This window comes from Pelodiscus sinensis, unplaced genomic scaffold, assembly GCF_049634645.1.
Source record: "Pelodiscus sinensis isolate JC-2024 unplaced genomic scaffold, ASM4963464v1 ctg114, whole genome shotgun sequence".
Lineage (NCBI taxonomy): Eukaryota > Metazoa > Chordata > Testudines > Trionychidae > Pelodiscus > Pelodiscus sinensis.
The window spans coordinates 276423-293585 of NW_027465902.1; the positions used below are offsets into that span (position 1 = coordinate 276423).

The window sequence follows — 17163 nt, forward strand, 5'->3', positions numbered from 1 at the left end:
TTCAGATAGAGCAGGGGAGCCGGCAGGGACCCTGAGAGGAGAAGTGGGAGTGAGAGCCCAGCCGGGGAGACACAAGGAAACCAGAGTCAGTCTAGTATCTCTCAAGCAGCTGGGGTAGACACCCCCCACCCCAAACCCCAGCCTCCTGTTGGATCCTCCTCCCACAGTTAACTGCCTCTGAGTCTGCACCCAAACTCCCATCGCTGCCCTGAACCTGTCCCAGAGCCTGCAACCCGCAGCCTCTCCCGCGCCCCACTCCCCAGCCATCCTGCACCGTAACCCCAGCCTCAGGCCAGCGAACCTGAGTGAGGGTGGGGGAGCCCAAGCAGCAGAGGGAGGGGGGAGTGGAATGAGTGGGGGCGTGGCCTCAGAACAGGGGCAGGGGTAGGTGCGGGGAAGGGGGCGGGGCAATGGTAGTGGCCTCTAATGCCCACACCCCTCCCTTCGGCATCGCTTATGTCCCATGTCCGCCCCCTCCTGAGCCCACAGCCGGTGCCAAGGCCTCGTGCCCAGGGCGGGGTCGCCCCTGTGAGCTGCCAGCCATACTGGGGAGAGGCGAGAGGGTCTGGGCTGCTGTGTCCGTTGCTGGCTCCTGTCAGGCCTTTGCACCAAGTCCTGGTGCAGCCTGAGCAAACCTGGGTCCTTCCCTGCTCCTCCAACACCACCTGGGCAAAGGGAGGAGAGTCCCCAACAGCCTCTGTCACTTCGGCCTCCTGTCGGGGGAACATGCCCCCTGCAGCATGATCCCCTGTAGATCTAGCCCTCTGGGCACTCACACAAGGTCTCTACACGGCAGCTGCTCTGTGCCTAGTGCTGGCACTGCAGAGCCATTTGCCACTTTGCACCCGACTGTCACCAGGTCCTTTCCATTTGCAGGGCCGGCCACATCTCCTGCCCGCTAGGCCATTGGCTGCACCCTCGTCTCGCTCCTCCTGGTGTCTGTATCCGTCATCACCTTGGTGCTGGAGAGATGGGGCCTGCCCCAGCCTGCCGGGCTGCAAGGGACTCCTGTTGGGAGCAGCTGCATGGGAACCAGAGGCCCAAGAATGGGAGAACCCTATTGACCTGCTGTGAGCAGGAGACGGGGGTGGGGAGGGGGCTGGGGAGGTACCTGTACTCAGCTCTGAATGGGGGCTGGGGAGACACAGACACTGCTGTTGATTGCTGCACTGTGGGCCCCTGGGTTACAGTCTATGCCCAGGCAGCTCCTCCAGTCACTGCCTGTCACATTACTGGATCTTGAGGGGAGCAGCCAGATCACTGCTGCACCCATAGGTGGGGGTGTTGGCCCCAGAAAATGGTAGAAAAGGGGGCCATGTGGGGTGCTGAATAGAAGCTTATTGTCTGATAGTCCTATGTAAGCTATTTATGTGGTTGTATAACGTCTGTGTGTGTAGTTAGGAATCTGTAGTCTGTGTGGATCCTGAATATTTCTCTGCATGTGGTTGAGCATTGGGCAGAGCCCGGCCTGTGGACATGCTAATTAGCGAGGCCCTGTGGGACAATGGCACTGAATGGGCCAAGGACACACCTAAAGCATGAGGGCGGACACCTAAGAGCGGCCAGCAGAGAGAGGCTGAGGACCAGGTGATCTCCTGCAGCCAAGAAGAGGCCAGGAAGGAGGGATAAATAGGCCATGTGGTCGATGCCATCTTGGTTCTCAGCTCAGCACTTCATCCCAGAGGCAGCATTGCAGGGATCGAAGAGCCTGGAAGACCTGTGAACCCATCCTGACCCTAGGATGTGCAACAAGAACTCTTAAACCAGCAGCTGTAACATCTCTGCTAGAGGCTGCATCGAGAACTGGGAGATTCGGTGCATGTAACATACTATTCCTTTAACAACCTTACTCTCATGCTTTTCTTTATTGTAATAATAAACCTTTAGGTGTTAGATGCTAAAGGATTGGCTCAGCATGATTTGTGGGTAAGATCCAGAGGGTAAATTGACCAGGGATCTGTGGCTGGTTTCTTGGGACCAGACAGAACTTGTTCGGGGTAGGTGGGATTGGGTGCTAGGACCCCCACCGGTGTATGAGGCCCGGGGCCATCGGGGGCATGGATATTGCTGGGGTGCCGGAGGGGTTTTGCTCGTGAGGCTTCAGGCAGGTTGCTGAAGCGCTCTGTGGGACTGGTTTGTGGCCTGTGTGGAGAGGTCACCAGTCTGGGGGCTGTAAGGAGCCCCGGATTTGAGCAATTCGCCCTGAGCACACGCCCTCAGCTGTGCCCAGACACGGCCCGGTCCGTCACACTGCCCCTCAGCCTGCAGGCCTCTCCTCGCTCTCAGCCAGGCCAAGGGCTGAGCCCTGCTGTGGCCTGCCCCAGCCAGCCAGCCAGCCCAGCTCCTCCTCCTGCACAAACAGTCCCGCCTGCTCCTTTAGCAAAGCAGAGCGGGCTGGTTGTGGAACTTCTGGGAGACTGAGGTTCAAGTCCCAGGTCTGCTGCAGAGCCCTTGGCCCTGCCACTCCCCTGAGTGGGCCTCAGCTCCCGTCTGTGAAACGGGGACACTGATTCTAACTCGTCTAAGGGGAGCATTTTCAAAGCCCTAAGGGAGTTGGGAGCACAAGTGTGTGACTGTGCTTTGTGCCCACTGCTTGGTGCTCCTAAATCCCCCAGGTGCTTAGCGTGGGAGCTTTTCCGGGCAGGGGCTGCGGCTAGGGTTGCCAGGTGTCCCGTTTGAACCGGACAGTCCAGTATTTGAGCTTTCTGTCCAGGAGATAAATTGAGAAAAGATCTCAATTTTCTAAATAAGATGTACTCTAGGTTGTGATGCAATGGCAAGTATGTCTGGTATTTTTATTGACCATCTGGCAACCCTGGCTGCGGCTGCCTCTCACTACTCTGGTGTGGACAAAGCACTGCAGTCATCCCGGGACAACGCCCCCAGAGACGCTCTCCCTCTGGGGCAGGGTCCTTTAATGCTTTTCACACTGACATAGGCTACGGGACAGCCCCTTGGACACGGGCATGAGTGTCCCCGCGGGGCGGTATCCCCCGGACGCTGCGCAATGCAGAGAAGAGGGGTGAGTCCTTGCTGGGATGCGCTAGGGCAAAGCCCAGGGCTGGGGCCGGACGGGAGCCCGTGAGAGGCAGCGGGGCGAGTGGGAGGCTCTAACTCTTGCTCCTGGCCAGGAAGTCCAGTGCTGGGTGACACCAAGGCCACGCCTGCACTGCAGGCATTTTGCTCAAGAACAACTGTTCTTGTGCAAAAACTTGTGGCGCGTCTACACTGCACGTGAATTCTTGTGCAAGTAAATTTGCAGTAAAGCATCAGAAAAGAGGGCTTCTTGCACAGGAGTTATTCCTCTCCCCACGAGGAATAAGCCCCTTTTGTGCAAGAGCTGTTGTGCAAGAAGGCAGCGTGGACGGGCACCAGGGGCTACTTGAGCAAGACACTTTTATGGCTAAAATGGTCATCAGAGCTTTCTTGCACGAGAAAGCGTTCACAATGCCATGGACACTCTTGTGCAAAAGCACATGGCAGGGTGGAGGTGCTCTTGCACGAGACCTTTTGCGCAAGAACTCCGGTGTGAAACAGTTCTTGTGCAAGAAGCCTGCAGTGTAGGGCAGGGAGCAGCCTATGGGGCTACTGGAGCTGCTGGCTGCAGGATGCCCAGTCAGGGAGTGGGGGGGACCCCTAGGAATGGCTCCAACTTCCCAGAGGGGTGGCCAGAGGCAGGACATTTGCCTGGCAGGGTGAGGTGGGGGGGGAGTGACCTCACAGGGGCTTTGGGCAGCCCTCAGCAGATCAGGCAAAGGGCAGGTGGGGAGGTGGTGACCTCACAGAGGAACCCACATCTCAGGCTGAGAAAAGGGGGGGGCGGGCCCAGGGGACTTTGGAGACCCCCGGTTGCTTTAGCTCTGGTGCGTCTCCTGCTCACAGTTGCTTTGTCCTCTGTGAGTTCCACATCCGGACAGCGTTTTGCAGAAGGTAAGAGCCCCCAGGGGTTTGGATCCCGCCCGGGGCCGGCTGGGTTCCAGGCAGGCCCAGCCCTCGGTCAAGGGCCAGAAGTGCCTGTGCAAGACCGAGCCGATAAGCAAGGGGCCATTTGGGGGCTGGGGGCAGTCGCTCTGGGGAGCTGGAACCCCTGGATTTCGGTCTGCAGGCTGCGCCCCAAGCTCCCCTTTGCTCCCCTCATTTGCAGCATGGCCAAACACATCAGGCTGTGGTTCCGGAAAGCCCTGAAGATGGCCCCAGGGCCGGTGGGAAGCAGCTCCTCCGTCCCCGCGGGCGGGGAAGCTGAATCCCACCAGCTCGGGGCGACTCGCCCACCGGCCAGGCCCCTCCGGACCTGTCTCCAGAGGCGGCTGGGAAGGCGGGACCCAGCCCAGCGGGGCAGCCGGGTAGGGTGGCTCTGGGGCCTCCTCTGTGGAGAGAAACACCTGCCCCAGGAGCCCAGCCCCCATTACCACCAGGGGGCATCGCCCTGCCCGGCCCCCGGGGACCTGCCAGTCTCCGGGAGCCCCCAGCCTCTCCGCACCAGCCCCTGCAGCTGTGGGTCCAGCTCAGTGAGCAGCAGCGCCTGGGCCTCCAGCTGCAGCCGGGCCACCTCCTGCAGCCGCTCAGACCCAGGTGAGGGGCCGTGAACATGCTGGGCCCAGGGGCTCACCCAGTACACGGGGGGGGCAGCCCCAGTGTCTGCCCCGCAGACAGGGCAATGGATGGGGGCGGGAGCTGCTGCTTGGCTCTCTTGTTCCTGGTGGGGGCTCTGCTGAGGGCGTTGGCAGATGTGAGGGTGGAAGGGGGATGGGTCCCTGCGAGGGGCGTGTGGGGCCCAACCTGCCCTGGGTCCCTGACATGGGGGCGCGTGACCCCTGCTGGCCGCTGGAGTCACCCTGGTCCCTTCCCTCCCGCACAGAGCCCCCCTGCGCCTCGGCGGAGCTCTGCCAGGAGCGGATGGACTCCCGGGTGGAGGAAGGGGCCATCTATGATATTGAAGAGCAGCTCCACACCCGGGACACGGTAGGAACCTTCTCCACACGGGGGGGGACCCGAGATTGTCCGGCCCCTTCCCAGCACGTCCCCCCCTCCGGGAGGGGCTTGTCCCTGGGGATCCCCCTGGGGCCCCTTCTCCTGCATGACCTGGGCCCCCCAAGCTGAGGTCTCTTGTCATGCACCAGCTGGGCCCCCACAAGCCTGAGGAAGCAGTTGGGGGGGGGAGTGTGGGTGCTTGGACAACCGGCAGCTACCACCTCCACTGCTGGGAGGCCTGAGCCCTGCAGCTGTCCGTGGGGGGCAGGCAGGCCCCAGGCTCACAGACTCTCTCTGGGGTGCAGAGCCCAGCCGCCCTGCAGCGGTTCCTCCTGGCCGTCCCCCCCGCCTGCCTCGCCGCCCTCCAAAGGGGCGAGGACACCCTGGCGCCGCGCTGCTGCAAGGACACCATGATGGCCAGGATCGTGGTGAGCGAGTCGCGGCGGCCGGGAGGAGGGGAGGGGATACGTGGGGTGTACAGGGGTCTGCCTGGGCCATGGCGGCGGGTGGGGGTGCTGGAAATGGGATGGGTGGGGCCAGGAGTGCTGGAGGGGGAGGGGGAGGTGGACATGGGGAGGGTGGGTGGGGATGCTGGAGGAGGGAGGGACACAGAAATGGGGCAGGTCTGGGGTGCTGGACAGGGAGGGGGATTCGGAACAGGGAGGGGTCTCCCCGGGCCATGGGGGGGGGAGCTGGAAGGTTAGCAGAGCGGGCTGCTGAGGATGCGCCTGGGGAGCAGGGATGAGGAGGTTCAGAGGCTGGTCACCAGGGCAGTGAGGGGCAGGAGACGGCCTGGGGACAAGGATTGAGCTGGTCCCGGTTTGGGAGGGGGGTGCTGGGAGGGGCCCTGTGCCGGGCAGGGGGGCTACAGGCCAGCGGGAGGCAGTGGGGTTGGATCCTGCTGGGTGGGGGCGCTGGCCGTGTGAGCGTCTCTTGGGGGCCCCAGCCTCACACGCCCCTTTGTCTCCTTGGGTCTCACAGGAGATCATGGAGGACTCCCCCACCCCACTGGTCTTGGCCGACTGCCTCAACGCCGCCTGCAGCCTCAGGTACCGACCCCCCCCCCCCCGCCGGCTCCCCCCCAGAGCAGATCCCCTGACCAGGGAGTGGGAAAGTCTCTGTCTCCTGGGCTATGTCTAGACTGCAAGCCTCTTTCGAAAGAGAGCACCCAGTGAGTCTGGATGCTCTCTTTCGAAGAAGCCCTAGTTCCATTCAAGAACGCCTTCGTTCGAAAGAAGCACTTTCCAAAGAAGGCGTTCTTCCTCGTGAAATGAGGTTTACCGCCGTGGAAAGAAAAGCCGCGTTCTTTCGATTTAATTTCGAAAGAACGCGACTGCAGTCTAGACGCAGGTGATGTTTTTTCGGAAAAAGGCTACTTTTCCCGAAAAACCCCCTGAGTCTGGACACAGCCCTGCTGCTGAATTAACAGTCTCTGCCCCTCTCTCCTGCCAGCACCTTGCAGCCTCCCCTACAGGCCCAGCTCCTGAGCCCCCTGCTGAGGGCGGCCGTGGGACAGACTGTGTCTGGGGACTGGCAGCAGGAGCCCATCCACACACAGGTACGTCCCTCCGGGCCCTGCTCCCGGGCTGGGCTGGAGCTCCAGAGAGGAGTGGGGGTGGGGGCAGAGGGAGAGAAGAAGCTGCAGGTTTGGATCCTTCCCTCCAGGTTTCCCGTTGCTCTCCCTGGGGGCCCGTCCCTTCCATGCCCAGCCTGGGCTCCTCCCTGCTCTGCGAGGCGGCTCAGACCCTGCTCAAGGCTGCACCCCGGAGCCAGCGGGTGGCCTGGATTCCCCAACCCCCCTCTGACCCAGGGCTCCCCCTTGTCTTGCAGCAGTTCATCCGGGCCCTTCCCGTCGACCTCCAGGCCCTACTGGCAAGCCTCCTCGCCGAGTCCCCAGACACCGCCAGGCTGCAGCTGATCATGGAGGTGAGCCCCGTGGGGGGGACGGGGCCATTGTCCCTGCTTCCTCGGGGGGCCGAGAGAGGAGCTGTGTCAGTGGCTGGGCGTGGGGGGGGGCACAGTCTGAGAGGAGCCCCAGGCTCTGCCCAGAACCGGCGCCTCCCTACGGGTCCTGACCTGCCTCTTTCCCCCCCAGCACCTGAGCCCGTGGCTGGAGTCCCGCCTGCCCCAGGAGCAAGCCAGGGCCCTTGGCAGCACCACGGCCCTGCTGGGAGTCGCCACCACCCTCCCGGGGTTTGAGGTAAGTGACCTCGGAGCCGGGGGGTCTGGGGCTGCAGGGCGTGGGGCTGGGAGCGTCCCCGGGAGGCAGAGCTGGGAATGGGCCGGGAATGGGCCGCGTTCTCCTTTCCCCGGGGAGGGGCGACCCTGGGCCTTTCCGGGGGGCACCTGGGCCCCAGACTGGGGAGTGGCCGTCAGTGGATCCCTTGTTCCACCCCCGGAGTGACCCTTCAGTCGGGGCCATTGCTCAGGGTTGTCTCCTCGCAAGGACGGCCCCGCCCCGCCCCGCCCCGCCCCGCCCCGGGAGGTGTCTCTGTCCGTCCCTGAGCTCAGAACCGCCTCGGCGGCCGTTAGCATGGGACGTGCAGCCCCAGGATGCTGAGGGACCCCCCCCCCCCCCTCTTCTCTCCCCTCAGAACTCCGCCGACTGGCCGAGGATGGGTCACCACGTGGCCCAGCTGGGCCTTTTTATTTCGGACCCATCCGAAGACGTCAGCCGGCTGGCCCGGAAGGGGGTGCACAGCCTGTACCGACTCCTCCTGCACCACAGGGGTAAGGAACCCAGCCGGGACCTGGGCCCCAGGGACACCCTGAGGGTGCCGGCGGCGGGGGGAGGGGTCCCAGCCCTTTTCCCCCAGACTGGCCCAAGGGGGGATGCGTCCCTCTGTGTTCCCCTTCTGCCCCCTGTGCCCCTCCATTTGCCCAGGGATGCCTGCAGGGACCCGTGGGAGGGGAAGGGCTCAGACCTGCCAGCAGAATCACCCTGGTTTGTCTCTTGCAGGCCTCAACATCCACCAGGCAGAGGACCTGTGGTGCAGGCACTACTATAAGGAGAGATGGGTCCTGGCGCATAGCAACACCGTGCGGGTGGGAGAGGTAAGGACGCGCTGCCAGGGCAGGGCAGGGCTCGGGGGTGGGGCTGGCTGGGGCCCTCGTGCGGGTAGGACGCGGGGTGGGAGCGGGGAGTCGCTGATCGAATGGTCGATGCATTTTCCCTCGACTATTCGAGCCGTGGACAGGGCGGCGCTGCCCCTTTGTGACGCTGTCCCGGCGTTTCAAAGGGGCGGCGCTTCCTAGGGGCAGCGCCGCACCTTGCCCCGGATCTCCCGTAGGAGGGGAAGCAGGGCGGGGGGGGGGGGCAACACTTTTTGATGGAGGTCGCTCCAAGATGTTGGCCAGTGGCCTAGGGCTGCTCTGTTGTGCGGAGGGGGGTGAGGTCTGGGAGGGTCTTGGGGGCAGGAGGAAGGTGTGACCTGGGGCAGGGGTTAGGGTGCAGGGTGAGGAGAGCGTCTGGGTGCAGGGTCTGGAAGGGAGTTTGCAGAAGGAGGAAGCTGTTTTAGCCCCAGGAGTTGGGGCCGGGCTCTGGGCCGTCAGCTGAAACCTCCCGTGCTCTTGATTTCAGGTCTTTGGGCAGCTCTTCACGCCAGAGCAGGAGAACTGCTTTTTAGACAAGGCTCTGCTCGCTGCCCGCTCCCCCCTGAGGCGCCCCAGCCAGGCCGGGCTGGTCCTGGCCCACGCCCTGCATGGGCAGGCCCATCAGCTCCTGGGATACATGGTGAGCAGCCGGAGCAGATGCAGGAGAGTGGGGCAGGGCCAGGGTCTCCTTCCCATCCCCGCAGGGAGTCCCCCGCCCCTTTCCTCATGCTGCCCCCACCCCACGTCCCTGCTGGGTGGGTCAGAAGCTCACCCTGCGGGCCTGACGGGGGGTGACCAGAGAGCAGAACAAGTCTCAGCGCAGGGGGGAGGAGGGTGGAAATGCTGGGGGGGCCCAGTACCCCTGAGTCCCCAGGGATGAATGTGACGGATTCTGCTTCCCTTGCAGCAGGAAGACAGCCAGTGAGAGCACAAGGAGCTGAGGAGCCAGCAGCTGCGTCCCCCTCCCCCCAACCCTCCCAATTGTATAGAATGTATTTCAATTCGGATTAAATAACGTTTCAAAAACCATTTGGATCAGGCTTTGTCAATAATTTTTAATGGGGGGGAGCATTTTGGCAAGTGGTCAAGGGCCACATTTCTACCGAGGAGTTTGGGGTCTGGGACGGGGCGGTTGGGTGCAGAAGAGAGCTGAGGGTAGGAGCCTGGGTGCGCACCGTCCATTGCATCATCACGCGGCGCCATTGTGCTAGTGCTGGAGCTTGGGTGACTGGTTTAATTTGAATGTTTACACAGATTAGGTGTTTTAACTTTAGGAAACTTCATTTTAAATAAGGTAAAATGTTAATTTCTGTCTACCACAAAGGGTTTCAAAGTTTTCTTTATTAAAGGCAGGGATGAGGAACCTTTTTTGTCTCCAGGGCCACTGACCCCAGAAAAACCAGTTGGGGACCACACACGGGAAGAGCAAAATACAAAAACCCTTCTTCCAAAACCCACAAGCCTCACTGAGGTGAGGGGAAGGGACAGGGAGGACTGAGGTTCGGGGATCCCTCATTTTTGGCCCCCCCTCAGATTGAGAGGGACCCGCAAATGCCACTCTCCCTGGAACCCAGGAGAGTTAATCTGTGCTGGGGCTGGAGTGCCAGGGGAGTGAGATGTCTCAGTCGGGGCCACATTCGTGAGGCTTGGGGGGGTTGGAGGCACCAGGGACGCATTCAGATAGAGCAGGGGAGCCGGCAGGGACCCTGAGAGGAGAAGTGGGAGTGAGAGCCCAGCCGGGGAGACACAAGGAAACCAGAGTCAGTCTAGTATCTCTCAGGCAGCTGGGGTAGACACCCCCCACCCCAAACCCCAGCCTCCTGTTGGATCCTCCTCCCACAGTTAACTGCCTCTGAGTCTGCACCCAAACTCCCATCGCTGCCCTGAACCTGTCCCAGAGCCTGCAACCCGCAGCCTCTCCCGCGCCCCACTCCCCAGCCATCCTGCACCGTAACCCCAGCCTCAGGCCAGCGAACCTGAGTGAGGGTGGGGGAGCCCAAGCAGCAGAGGGAGGGGGGAGTGGAATGAGTGGGGGCGTGGCCTCAGAACAGGGGCAGGGGTAGGTGCGGGGAAGGGGGCGGGGCAATGGTAGTGGCCTCTAATGCCCACACCCCTCCCTTCGGCATCGCTTATGTCCCATGTCCGCCCCCTCCTGAGCCCACAGCCGGTGCCAAGGCCTCGTGCCCAGGGCGGGGTCGCCCCTGTGAGCTGCCAGCCATACTGGGGAGAGGCGAGAGGGTCTGGGCTGCTGTGTCCGTTGCTGGCTCCTGTCAGGCCTTTGCACCAAGTCCTGGTGCAGCCTGAGCAAACCTGGGTCCTTCCCTGCTCCTCCAACACCACCTGGGCAAAGGGAGGAGAGTCCCCAACAGCCTCTGTCACTTCGGCCTCCTGTCGGGGGAACATGCCCCCTGCAGCATGATCCCCTGTAGATCTAGCCCTCTGGGCACTCACACAAGGTCTCTACACGGCAGCTGCTCTGTGCCTAGTGCTGGCACTGCAGAGCCATTTGCCACTTTGCACCCGACTGTCACCAGGTCCTTTCCATTTGCAGGGCCGGCCACATCTCCTGCCCGCTAGGCCATTGGCTGCACCCTCGTCTCGCTCCTCCTGGTGTCTGTATCCGTCATCACCTTGGTGCTGGAGAGATGGGGCCTGCCCCAGCCTGCCGGGCTGCAAGGGACTCCTGTTGGGAGCAGCTGCATGGGAACCAGAGGCCCAAGAATGGGAGAACCCTATTGACCTGCTGTGAGCAGGAGACGGGGGTGGGGAGGGGGCTGGGGAGGTACCTGTACTCAGCTCTGAATGGGGGCTGGGGAGACACAGACACTGCTGTTGATTGCTGCACTGTGGGCCCCTGGGTTACAGTCTATGCCCAGGCAGCTCCTCCAGTCACTGCCTGTCACATTACTGGATCTTGAGGGGAGCAGCCAGATCACTGCTGCACCCATAGGTGGGGGTGTTGGCCCCAGAAAATGGTAGAAAAGGGGGCCATGTGGGGTGCTGAATAGAAGCTTATTGTCTGATAGTCCTATGTAAGCTATTTATGTGGTTGTATAACGTCTGTGTGTGTAGTTAGGAATCTGTAGTCTGTGTGGATCCTGAATATTTCTCTGCATGTGGTTGAGCATTGGGCAGAGCCCGGCCTGTGGACATGCTAATTAGCGAGGCCCTGTGGGACAATGGCACTGAATGGGCCAAGGACACACCTAAAGCATGAGGGCGGACACCTAAGAGCGGCCAGCAGAGAGAGGCTGAGGACCAGGTGATCTCCTGCAGCCAAGAAGAGGCCAGGAAGGAGGGATAAATAGGCCATGTGGTCGATGCCATCTTGGTTCTCAGCTCAGCACTTCATCCCAGAGGCAGCATTGCAGGGATCGAAGAGCCTGGAAGACCTGTGAACCCATCCTGACCCTAGGATGTGCAACAAGAACTCTTAAACCAGCAGCTGTAACATCTCTGCTAGAGGCTGCATCGAGAACTGGGAGATTCGGTGCATGTAACATACTATTCCTTTAACAACCTTACTCTCATGCTTTTCTTTATTGTAATAATAAACCTTTAGGTGTTAGATGCTAAAGGATTGGCTCAGCATGATTTGTGGATAAGATCCAGAGGGTAAATTGACCAGGGATCTGTGGCTGGTTTCTTGGGACCAGACAGAACTTGTTCGGGGTAGGTGGGATTGGGTGCTAGGACCCCCACCGGTGTATGAGGCCCGGGGCCATCGGGGGCATGGATATTGCTGGGGTGCCGGAGGGGTTTTGCTCGTGAGGCTTCAGGCAGGCAGCTGAAGCGCTCTGTGGGACTGGTTTGTGGCCTGTGTGGAGAGGTCACCAGTCTGGGGGCTGTAAGGAGCCCCGGATTTGAGCAATTCGCCCTGAGCAGACGCCCTCAGCTGTGCCCAGACACGGCCCGGTCCGTCACACTGCCCCTCAGCCTGCAGGCCTCTCCTCGCTCTCAGCCAGGCCAAGGGCTGAGCCCTGCTGTGGCCTGCCCCAGCCAGCCAGCCAGCCCAGCTCCTCCTCCTGCACAAACAGTCCCGCCTGCTCCTTTAGCAAAGCAGAGCGGGCTGGTTGTGGAACTTCTGGGAGACTGAGGTTCAAGTCCCAGGTCTGCTGCAGAGCCCTTGGCCCTGCCACTCCCCTGAGTGGGCCTCAGCTCCCGTCTGTGAAACGGGGACACTGATTCTAACTCGTCTAAGGGGAGCATTTTCAAAGCCCTAAGGGAGTTGGGAGCACAAGTGTGTGACTGTGCTTTGTGCCCACTGCTTGGTGCTCCTAAATCCCCCAGGTGCTTAGCGTGGGAGCTTTTCCGGGCAGGGGCTGCGGCTAGGGTTGCCAGGTGTCCCGTTTGAACCGGACAGTCCAGTATTTGAGCTTTCTGTCCAGGAGATAAATTGAGAAAAGATCTCAATTTTCTAAATAAGATGTACTCTAGGTTGTGATGCAATGGCAAGTATGACTGGTATTTTTATTGACCATCTGGCAACCCTGGCTGCGGCTGCCTCTCACTACTCTGGTGTGGACAAAGCACTGCAGTCATCCCGGGACAACGCCCCCAGAGACGCTCTCCCTCTGGGGCAGGGTCCTTTAATGCTTTTCACACTGACATAGGCTACGGGACAGCCCCTTGGACACGGGCATGAGTGTCCCCGCGGGGCGCTATCCCCCGGACGCTGCGCAATGCAGAGAAGAGTCCTTGCTGGGATGCGCTAGGGCAAAGCCCAGGGCTGGGGCCGGACGGGAGCCCGTGAGAGGCAGCGGGGCGAGTGGGAGGCTCTAACTCTTGCTCCTGGCCAGGAAGTCCAGTGCTGGGTGACACCAAGGCCACGTCTGCACTGCAGGCATTTTGCTCAAGAACAACTGTTCTTGTGCAAAAACTTGTGGCGCGTCTACACTGCACGTGAATTCTTGTGCAAGTAAATTTGCAGTAAAGCATCAGAAAAGAGGGCTTCTTGCACAGGAGTTATTCCTCTCCCCACGAGGAATAAGCCCCTTTTGTGCAAGAGCTGTTGTGCAAGAAGGCAGCGTGGACGGGCACCAGGGGCTACTTGAGCAAGACACTTTTATGGCTAAAATGGTCATCAGAGCTTTCTTGCACGAGAAAGCGTTCACAATGCCATGGACACTCTTGTGCAGGGTGGAGGTGCTCTTGCACGAGACCTTTTGCGCAAGAACTCCGGTGTGAAACAGTTCTTGTGCAAGAAGCCTGCAGTGTAGGGCAGGGAGCAGCCTATGGGGCTACTGGAGCTGCTGGCTGCAGGATGCCCAGTCAGGGAGTGGGGGGGACCCCTAGGAATGGCTCCAACTTCCCAGAGGGGTGGCCAGAGGCAGGACATTTGCCTGGCAGGGTGAGGTGGGGGGGGCAGTGACCTCACAGGGGCTTTGGGCAGCCCTCAGCAGATCAGGCAAAGGGCAGGTGGGGAGGTGGTGACCTCACAGAGGAACCCACATCTCAGGCTGAGAAAAGGGGGGGGCGGGCCCAGGGGACTTTGGAGACCCCCGGTTGCTTTAGCTCTGGTGCGTCTCCTGCTCACAGTTGCTTTGTCCTCTGTGAGTTCCACATCCGGACAGCGTTTTGCAGAAGGTAAGAGCCCCCAGGGGTTTGGATCCCGCCCGGGGCCGGCTGGGTTCCAGGCAGGCCCAGCCCTCGGTCAAGGGCCAGAAGTGCCTGTGCAAGACCGAGCCGATAAGCAAGGGGCCATTTGGGGGCTGGGGGCAGTCGCTCTGGGGAGCTGGAACCCCTGGATTTCGCTCTGCAGGCTGCGCCCCAAGCTCCCCTTTGCTCCCCTCATTTGCAGCATGGCCAAACACATCAGGCTGTGGTTCCGGAAAGCCCTGAAGATGGCCCCAGGGCCGGTGGGAAGCAGCTCCTCCGTCCCCGCGGGCGGGGAAGCTGAATCCCACCAGCTCGGGGCGACTCGCCCACCGGCCAGGCCCCTCCGGACCTGGCTCCAGAGGCGGCTGGGAAGGCGGGACCCAGCCCAGCGGGGCAGCCGGGTAGGGTGGCTCTGGGGCCTCCTCCTCTGTGGAGAGAAACACCTGCCCCAGGAGCCCAGCCCCCATTACCACCAGGGGGCATCGCCCTGCCCGGCCCCCGGGGACCTGCCAGTCTCCGGGAGCCCCCAGCCTCTCCGCACCAGCCCCTGCAGCTGTGGGTCCAGCTCAGTGAGCAGCAGCGCCTGGGCCTCCAGCTGCAGCCGGGCCACCTCCTGCAGCCGCTCAGACCCAGGTGAGGGGCCGTGAACATGCTGGGCCCAGGGGCTCACCCAGTACACGGGGGGGCAGCCCCAGTGTCTGCCCCGCAGCCAGGGCAATGGATGGGGGCGGGAGCTGCTGCTTGGCTCTCTTGTTCCTGGTGGGGGCTCTGCTGAGGGCGTTGGCAGATGTGAGGGCGGAAGGGGGATGGGTCCCTGCGAGGGGCGTGTGGGGCCCAACCTGCCCTGGGTCCCTGACATGGAGGCGCGTGATCCCTGCTGGCCGCTGGAGTCACCCTGGTCCCTTCCCTCCCGCACAGAGCCCCCCTGCGCCTCGGCGGAGCTCTGCCAGGAGCGGATGGACTCCCGGGTGGAGGAAGGGGCCATCTATGATATTGAAGAGCAGCTCCACACCCGGGACACGGTAGGAACCTTCTCCACACGGGGGGGACCCGAGATTGTCCGGCCCCTTCCCAGCACGTCCCCCCCTCCGGGAGGGGCTTGTCCCTGGGGATCCCCCTGGGGCCCCTTCTCCTGCATGACCTGGGCCCCCCAAGCTGAGGTCTCTTGTCATGCACCAGCTGGGCCCCCACAAGCCTGAGGAAGCAGTTGGGGGGGGAGTGTGGGTGCTTGGACAACCGGCAGCTCCCACCTCCACTCCTGGGAGGCCTGAGCCCTGCAGCTGTCCGTGGGGGGCAGGCAGGCCCCAGGCTCACAGACTCTCTCTGGGGTGCAGAGCCCAGCCGCCCTGCAGCGGTTCCTCCTGGCCGTCCCCCCCGCCTGCCTCGCCGCCCTCCAAAGGGGCGAGGACACCCTGGCGCCGCGCTGCTGCAAGGACACCATGATGGCCAGGATCGTGGTGAGCGAGTCGCGGCGGCCGGGAGGAGGGGAGGGGATACGTGGGGTGTACAGGGGTCTGCCTGGGCCATGGCGGCGGGTGGGGGTGCTGGAAATGGGATGGGTGGGGCCAGGAGTGCTGGAGGGGGAGGGGGAGGTGGACATGGGGAGGGTGGGTGGGGATGCTGGAGGAGGGAGGGACACAGAAATGGGGCAGGTCTGGGGTGCTGGACAGGGAGGGGGATTCGGAACAGGGAGGGGTCTCCCCGGGCCATGGGGGGGGGAGCTGGAAGGTTAGCAGAGCGGGCTGCTGAGGATGCGCCTGGGGAGCAGGGATGAGGAGGTTCAGAGGCTGGTCACCAGGGCAGTGAGGGGCAGGAGACGGCCTGGGGACAAGGATTGAGCTGGTCCCGGTTTGGGAGGGGGGTGCTGGGAGGGGCCCTGTGCCGGGCAGGGGGGCTACAGGCCAGCGGGAGGCAGTGGGGTTGGATCCTGCTGGGTGGGGGCGCTGGCCGTGTGAGCGTCTCTTGGGGGCCCCAGCCTCACACGCCCCTTTGTCTCCTTGGGTCTCACAGGAGATCATGGAGGACTCCCCCACCCCACTGGTCTTGGCCGACTGCCTCAACGCCGCCTGCAGCCTCAGGTACCGACCCCCCCCCCCCCCGCCGGCTCCCCCCCAGAGCAGATCCCCTGACCAGGGAGTGGGAAAGTCTCTGTCTCCTGGGCTATGTCTAGACTGCAAGCCTCTTTCGAAAGAGAGCACCCAGTGAGTCTGGATGCTCTCTTTCGAAGAAGCCCTAGTTCCATTCAAGAACGCCTTCGTTCGAAAGAAGCACTTTCCAAAGAAGGCGTTCTTCCTCGTGAAATGAGGTTTACCGCCGTGGAAAGAAAAGCCGCGTTCTTTCGATTTAATTTCGAAAGAACGCGACTGCAGTCTAGACGCAGGTGATGTTTTTTCGGAAAAAGGCTACTTTTCCCGAAAAACCCCCTGAGTCTGGACACAGCCCTGCTGCTGAATTAACAGTCTCTGCCCCTCTCTCCTGCCAGCACCTTGCAGCCTCCCCTACAGGCCCAGCTCCTGAGCCCCCTGCTGAGGGCGGCCGTGGGACAGACTGTGTCTGGGGACTGGCAGCAGGAGCCCATCCACACACAGGTACGTCCCTCCGGGCCCTGCTCCCGGGCTGGGCTGGAGCTCCAGAGAGGAGTGGGGGTGGGGGCAGAGGGAGAGAAGAAGCTGCAGGTTTGGATCCTTCCCTCCAGGTTTCCCGTTGCTCTCCCTGGGGGCCCGTCCCTTCCATGCCCAGCCTGGGCTCCTCCCTGCTCTGCGAGGCGGCTCAGACCCTGCTCAAGGCTGCACCCCGGAGCCAGCGGGTGGCCTGGATTCCCCAACCCCCCTCTGACCCAGGGCTCCCCCTTGTCTTGCAGCAGTTCATCCGGGCCCTTCCCGTCGACCTCCAGGCCCTACTGGCAAGCCTCCTCGCCGAGTCCCCAGACACCGCCAGGCTGCAGCTGATCATGGAGGTGAGCCCCGTGGGGGGGACGGGGCCATTGTCCCTGCTTCCTCGGGGGGCCGAGAGAGGAGCTGTGTCAGTGGCTGGGCGTGGGGGGGGGGCACAGTCTGAGAGGAGCCCCAGGCTCTGCCCAGAACCGGCGCCTCCCTACGGGTCCTGACCTGCCTCTTTCCCCCCCAGCACCTGAGCCCGTGGCTGGAGTCCCGCCTGCCCCAGGAGCGAGCCAGGGCCCTTGGCAGCACCACGGCCCTGCTGGGAGTCGCCACCACCCTCCCGGGGTTTGAGGTAAGTGACCTCGGAGCCGGGGGGTCTGGGGCTGCAGGGCGTGGGGCTGGGAGCGTCCCCGGGAGGCAGAGCTGGGAATGGGCCGGGAATGGGCCGCGTTCTCCTTTCCCCGGGGAGGGGCGACCCTGGGCCTTTCCGGGGGGCACCTGGGCCCCAGACTGGGGAGTGGCCGTCAGTGGATCCCTTGTTCCACCCCCGGAGTGACCCTTCAGTCGGGGCCATTGCTCAGGGTTGTCTCCTCGCAAGGACGGCCCCGCCCCGCCCCGCCCC

At 62.6% G+C, this 17163-nt stretch overlaps 2 protein-coding genes across 2 annotated transcripts; both read left to right on the plus strand.

Moving 5' to 3' along the window:
- Positions 1-3892: 3892 nt before the first annotated feature.
- On the plus strand, positions 3893-13620 carry LOC142824404 (uncharacterized). The gene is made up of 8 exons (XM_075916311.1): positions 3893-4572; positions 4859-4962; positions 5277-5399; positions 5953-6020; positions 6424-6529; positions 6802-6897; positions 7067-7300; positions 13603-13620. Exons 1-8 carry the CDS (start codon positions 4146-4148, stop codon positions 13618-13620), a joined length of 1176 nt encoding a protein of 391 aa, XP_075772426.1. The 5' UTR covers positions 3893-4145.
- On the plus strand, positions 13621-16610 carry LOC142824405 (uncharacterized). The gene is made up of 5 exons (XM_075916312.1): positions 13621-14295; positions 14581-14684; positions 14997-15119; positions 15673-15740; positions 16145-16610. The coding sequence occupies exons 1-5, from the start codon at positions 13866-13868 to the stop codon at positions 16608-16610; spliced, it is 1191 nt and encodes a 396-aa protein (XP_075772427.1). The 5' UTR covers positions 13621-13865.
- The last annotated feature ends 553 nt before the right edge of the window (positions 16611-17163 follow it).